The 6,360-nt window shown below is 39.4% G+C and overlaps 1 protein-coding gene across 1 annotated transcript; it reads right to left on the bottom strand.

Annotated features, from left to right (window-relative positions):
* On the bottom strand, window positions 1-528 carry LOC139127750 (uncharacterized). The gene has a single exon (XM_070693637.1). The coding sequence runs from the start codon at window positions 526-528 to the stop codon at window positions 1-3; it is 528 nt and encodes a 175-aa protein (XP_070549738.1).
* Window positions 529-6,360: the final 5,832 nt, after the last annotated feature.

Genomic DNA, 6,360 nt, shown 5'->3' with positions numbered 1-6,360 from the left:
TTAATCACTCACGGTAAATGAGTGTTTTCTGACATCCTTTTTGACTGATGGTTTGGCAAGTTTCAGGGAATGGCCTCGCGTTGCAGAGTGCATTTTCAAATTGAGTGACAGATTACACAAATCCACACCATGAAGAATTTTATAGAGTTGAATCATGTCACCTCTCTCTCTTCGCTTCTTTAGACTTGTCAGGTTCAGCACTTTCAGTCTTTCCTCATAGTCAACATGGTATAGACGTGGCACTAACTTGGTAGCTCTCCGTTGCACTTTTTCTAAAATATTTATGTCGCTGACCAGCCATGGCGACCAAGCTTGAATAGCATATTCCAGATGAGGTCTAACCAGGTGTTTATAAAGCTGAACTATAATATCCTCCGATTTGTATGTCAATGATCTCTTGATCATGCCAAGTATCATATTTGCTTTCTTAGCTGCCTTTACACATTGACTACTTGGTTTCAAGCTTCTGTGGATTGTAACACGTAGATCCTTTACTTCCTCCGTACTTTCCAGTGGTATGCTATCCATTGTATAAGTGTCAGTGGGATTATTGTGACCAATATGCATTATTTTACACTTCTTTATATTAAAGCTCATCTGCCACTTTTGTGACCATTAATGAAGACTGTCTATATCCTGTTGTAATTTAGAAATGCATATGTCTTGATGAACTGGGCTGTACACCTTAGTGTCATCGGCAAATTTCTTTAACTTGGAGCTCACACTTAGATCAATATCATTTATGTATATGAGGAAGAGTACCGGGCCTAAAACTGATCCTTGTGGCACGCCACTGGTAACAGACTCCCATGATGATGCAGCACCTTTTATGACTACCCGCTGATTTCTGTCCGTCAACCATTCCTTGATCCAACGGAGTATGTATCCCTGGACACCATGGGAAATTAGTTTAGCTGAGAGTCTACCATGCGGAACTTTATCAAACGCTTTGGCAAAATCAAGATAAGCCACATCAACTGGTATACTGTCGTCAACATAATCTGTGACCTCATCCAGAAATTCAAGTAGATTTGTAAGACATGACTTTTTATGGCAGAAACCATGTTGTGTATTGATTATCAAATTGTTAACTTCCAAGTGCTGAACTAGTCGGTCTCTGATTATAGACTCTAAAACTTTACAGCAAATGCAGGTAAGGCTGACAGGTCTGTAATTCCCTGGGTCATATTTGGCTCCTTTCTTGAAAATTGGCGTAACGTTGGCTCTCTTCCAGTCCTGTGGAATACAACCAGTCTCAAGTGACTTTGAAAATATAATAGTAAGTGGGACAGCCAGTTGAAAAGCACAGTTGTTAACACCCGAGCCAAAATTCTGTCAGGTCCTGGAGCTTTATGAGCACAAAGCTCACTAAGCTTCTTTATTACCAACTCTTGAGTTATATGGATTTCTTGAAGTCTACCTTCTTCTGAGCCTTCATAGCGATTTTCTGGTATTGGCATATTGACTGTATCTTCCTTTGTAAAAACACTTGCAAAAAAAAACGTTTAAGATGCCTGCCATGTCACTGCTATCACTGAAAAGATTGCCGTCACTGTCCTTTAAGGGACCAAAGATTCTTTTGTCTTTTGTTTCGATCTCACATAGGCATAAAAAGCTTTAGGATTCTCTTTAATATTGTCAGCCAGCTTCTTTCATGCGTTCTTTTTGCCACTCTTATATCGCTAACCACTCTGTTTCTCTGTTGCCTGTATAGCAAGTAGTCCTCATACTTCTTGTTTGACAGTATTTTCTCCACCGTTTCTTCTTCTTTCTGACTGCTCTTAGGACTTTATGCAACTTTTTCTTTATCTTCAGTGGAACACACTCAGCTACTGCATTATTCAAATATTCTTAAATAGACTCCACATGTCCATTACCATTTTCCCGCTTAATTCTCTCTAGAGATACCCTTTCAAACAAGGAAACAAAACATGTCGTGTGCCCAAAGAATTGCGATAAACCAGCTTGCAAACAGTAGACAAATTACCATAAAAACCCTTCGACAAGGGTCGGGTTTTGTCTTTGTCAACACAAAAGATTACGTACACGAATGCGAAAGGCAATTACGCAACACTAAGTATTATACACAACTAGCCAGTGACGACACAGAACTAACAGTAAACAAAGTACACGAACTATTAAACAAAATGTACGAGAACAAACACATCGATCATGATACTTGTAAGTATCTTGATCCAGAAAACATAAAATCCGTACCCCGCAGTGGTACTTATTGCCTAAAAATACACAAACCTCGGCAAAATTCTAAAAGACACACTATTCAAAACAAAATTTACTGAAGTAAAGAAACATAGAACAAACAAACTGAACCACCAAACGGACTCACAACGAGACCCAAACATCAACATACTTGCCTCGCTACTCGAAGAGCAAGACCACTAAAATGCATTGCAATAATTTTTCACAAACACAACCTAAGGAAAGAATCTACACTGCGACTGATGAGAAACCACACTCGGGTTTCGAATCGCAAGCGTCAAAGGGCCACTCTATGAACTCTGTAATACAATAGGTCCGGCTGCGTCTCGCCATAAGCTTTCCCTACACAAACAAAAACATTACCGTACACACTGATCCAAACTTCCCTCGTATATCCGAGGCAAAACAAACATTTCTGTTAACATAACAATCGGATAAGAATGTAGGAACACATTTTTGAAACGAATCAAACACAAACTCGACACAAAAACATTTTGGATAGTTAGGTGGGAGCCTCTTTCAAACTTTTTACATTCATTGCTCTTGTTTGGGGGTTGTCAACCTGATTTAATCGCAAATCCTCAGATTTCCATCTGATATAAGTATGTACGTCCACAAGAAAAGTAAACTCATGAATTTTAATAGACGGGGTGGCTAAGACCAATTTCAATCAAGATTGGTCTCAGCCACCCCGTCTAAGTCTGTGTGGGGAAAAGTTGTCATGTTGAAAATTAACATGATGGGAACTAATTTGGGATAATTGTATGGTAAAGTAATGTCGATTTCATCTACAAATGTTATCTATTCTGCTTTTCTTCATACATTACACACTTGTTTTTATGAGTAATTTGCGATATTTCAACAATAAGGTATATTGCACCTAACACTTTAGAGAAATTTGAAAAATATTAAATCCAATTATCGCAAATTAGTTCCAATCGTGTTGATTGTAATTTTTCACGTTCATTGCATATTGCAAATTGATTTCTTCACCTTACTGTTACAGCGACCTCTATCGGCCGTAGTCTACACAGTCATCCGTGCAAACCGTCCCGTTTTACAACTCAATATTCTCCCGACTTCCTATATTACCAGTCTATATTCGATTATAAAACTCTGTGCTGCTGCGTATAGATTACTCTCTGGCCTAGGGTCAACGCCACAGAACCGCTGCGAGCCTAGCCAAAGGCTTTCTTAACAGGTTGTTACACAGATCAGGGTTTTTAATTTAGCTCGCCCAGTAATGAAAAACATGAAAGTCAATCTTTGAATAATTCAATCTGAAAATCAACACCAAACCTTTATACTTCGTTACTCTAGTGTGTTTACTATCACGTGTCGCCAACTGTTAAATTTCGTCGTTTGCAAAAATCATCAGAAATTGTTTCGAAGGCTAATATATTGGTTTATCTTTTTTTTACCTCGACATAAAATTTGGAGGGGAAAGTAGAGCTGTTCGTACTTGTCCTCCTTCTAGCAAATGCGAAACATATGCCCTCCAACTGGAATTACTATGTCCACTGCCCTTTGGTATCTATAGTCTGCCCGTTCCACATTCCCACAACAGTTTAACCTCCCCACTGCCCTCTTGAAACTACTGAAATTCCCCATTGCAAAACTGTGCAAGCACAAAACTTATCATTTCAACTTCGGACATTGCTTCCTTTAAGATAGGTGCTAAACCTTCCTTGAAGCTCTATCAACCACGGCATTTCCCTCCCTCTACCTATTTTCCGGTACCAACTGCTTGAAATTTTCTCCCTGCCAACTGTGAAAATTGAAATTTCTTCTCCTCCCACTATAAATATTGACTTTTTCTCTCCCCGCCGGCTAATTGATTTTCAAATTTTCCCGCCCAATAGAAAAAATTAGCACGGAAAGCTTCTTTGTGGCATAATAAGGTACTGACAACCAAGACTGTCTCAGTTATTTCTAGCTTATGCTACCGAATCGTTGACTGCACCACTGCTGTACTACAGTGATCATTGACTTACAAGCAAGTGAAGGGTGGTCACTGCTGACCTGACCAGCGCTGTGTCCTAGGCTAGGCTTAACTGCAGTTCCTTTCTCATCATGCAGAGCCTATGCAACAATGGACAGTCGTAGTCAATGCTTTGATCAATGTGCGCGGTTTGGGCAAGGGAAAAATAATGTAAAAACAATCGTATAGGCTGTAGTGATCCAATTGTGTTGAGTCAACTGACACCATCCATAAACTCACGTGATTGTCATTTTTATTTAAATCATTCAATTTTAATTATTAAGTGTATTAATTAAGTTAATTTTGTGCCCCAATTATACATCTCAGGCAAGTCATTTCCCATGAGGTATTGTCTTTGTGTGATTCTGTATACCCCATACCAAATATTTCCTCACTTTTGGTTTGGATGTATCTGGATACGTCGACCAGACATACCCTTTAGCCAATGGCAAGCAATGGAACGTATGTTAGCGCATACCCCGTGTACCTTCAAAGTTATTTTGGACCTTAAAAATTGTCAACAGACAATTATGACTAAAGGATTGAAACAGTCTATCTCAATTTGGGGGCGCTGTTGCTTTAAAAAATATCTTAGGCTGTCGATCCATACGGGGTCGAAAAGGGTCATTCAATAGCACATAAGCTTACCGACAAGCATCGCCGGCCATGACTCTCACCACTGCAATCGCCGTTACTTCGCCGTGCTGTCTACGTATACAGTGCTAACACGTCTATCTTGGGGTAGTACATTTTTGTCAGTTAGACATACCCGTACATGGGTTTAATCTCCCGTCTCTTGACAGATACTCGCAGGCATATAAAGTCCATTGTCTACAAAGTATGCAGCGTACAGGCTAGCACCGGTTGTTGAATTTACAGCGACCGCAACGTAGCTATGTATGATGAATGCAGCGTATGGTTCGTCGAATAACGCGACATTTAAGATTCGTGTCTGTATTTCAGTTTTGTTTAGAGCATACAGTCGACACATCGGGTATTAACAAGTTTCTAGGTCTCTACTTTTAATTATTACCTAATACGACGACGGCAATAAGTCATATACGTGCAACTCGAGCGTGCAACCAGCGACCGAACTCAGCTCAGCGGTCGATATGATCAGTCGGCAAACTGTTTCACCATCTGCAGTGGACCATGGGAATAGAGTCCGTCGTACCAGGGCACCCTGTACCGTTAGTTGAAAGAGCTAAAGCTTTCGCCATTCGAAATTCCATCATTCCACACAAGTATATTTTCCGACTCTAGTGCTTCATTGTACACATAAATAGAAGAAGCGGAACAGAAAAAATACCATTATCAATAGTTTCGCTTCTACCCCTCGTTGTAAACATTTGTTGTACATCGTGAAATGAACCTGGAAATCCTTATTTTCAAGAATCGGCGACGTTTGATCATTGCCGCTATCTGACAGGTGTCGATAATGGCAGGACATGGGATATGCAAATAAATTTTGTGTTAAATTTACAAGTTTTCATGTACTGTTGTTGTATACTTTAAATTATCAATTAACCATGGCTTAATGATGTTAGTTCTCATGACCTTAACTCTACATCTGAAAAACCAATCTACCTTGTATACATATGTCACTTCATTTAAAAAAGGGGAAAATCAGTTTCTTACTTTTGCCAAATCTCTTCCAGTTCTGAGTAAATAAACCAGACAAAGAAGACAAAGTGAATGTATGCATTCATCTAACAAAGTCTGACGACAGCCGAAATAACATCTATTTGGTACGATCGTACCTCAAGTTGAAAGCACAATACAGGAATCCAAAGACAAACCAAAACGAGGCCTGTACTGAGGTGTGATTGCTGAAGCGATGTGAGACGTTTTAGTCTCATAATGGGAAATAGTATCAAGCGATAGATCGTAAGGACACTGGAATATCGATCGAAGTACCGATTCAATGTGACCAAGAATGTCATTGACTGTTCATTTTTATGCCATGTTACACATTTATTGTCCCTGCTTCACCAGTATTCGTGAATGTCTATCATACAGTGGTTTGTATATAATGACAAGTCAAGTCCTCGTGTTGCAATTGGTCCCTACAACTGTTGCTACTGTTCGTGATCAGACCTCTTCAAACTGCTACGTCAATTAAATCTCGTTATGTTTCCCCTTATAAATTTTTCACTCAT

Source organism: Ptychodera flava, unplaced genomic scaffold (genome assembly GCF_041260155.1).
Source record: "Ptychodera flava strain L36383 unplaced genomic scaffold, AS_Pfla_20210202 Scaffold_36__1_contigs__length_1797346_pilon, whole genome shotgun sequence".
Classification (NCBI taxonomy): domain Eukaryota; kingdom Metazoa; phylum Hemichordata; class Enteropneusta; family Ptychoderidae; genus Ptychodera; species Ptychodera flava.
This window is presented reverse-complemented; position numbering and strand designations above follow the sequence as displayed.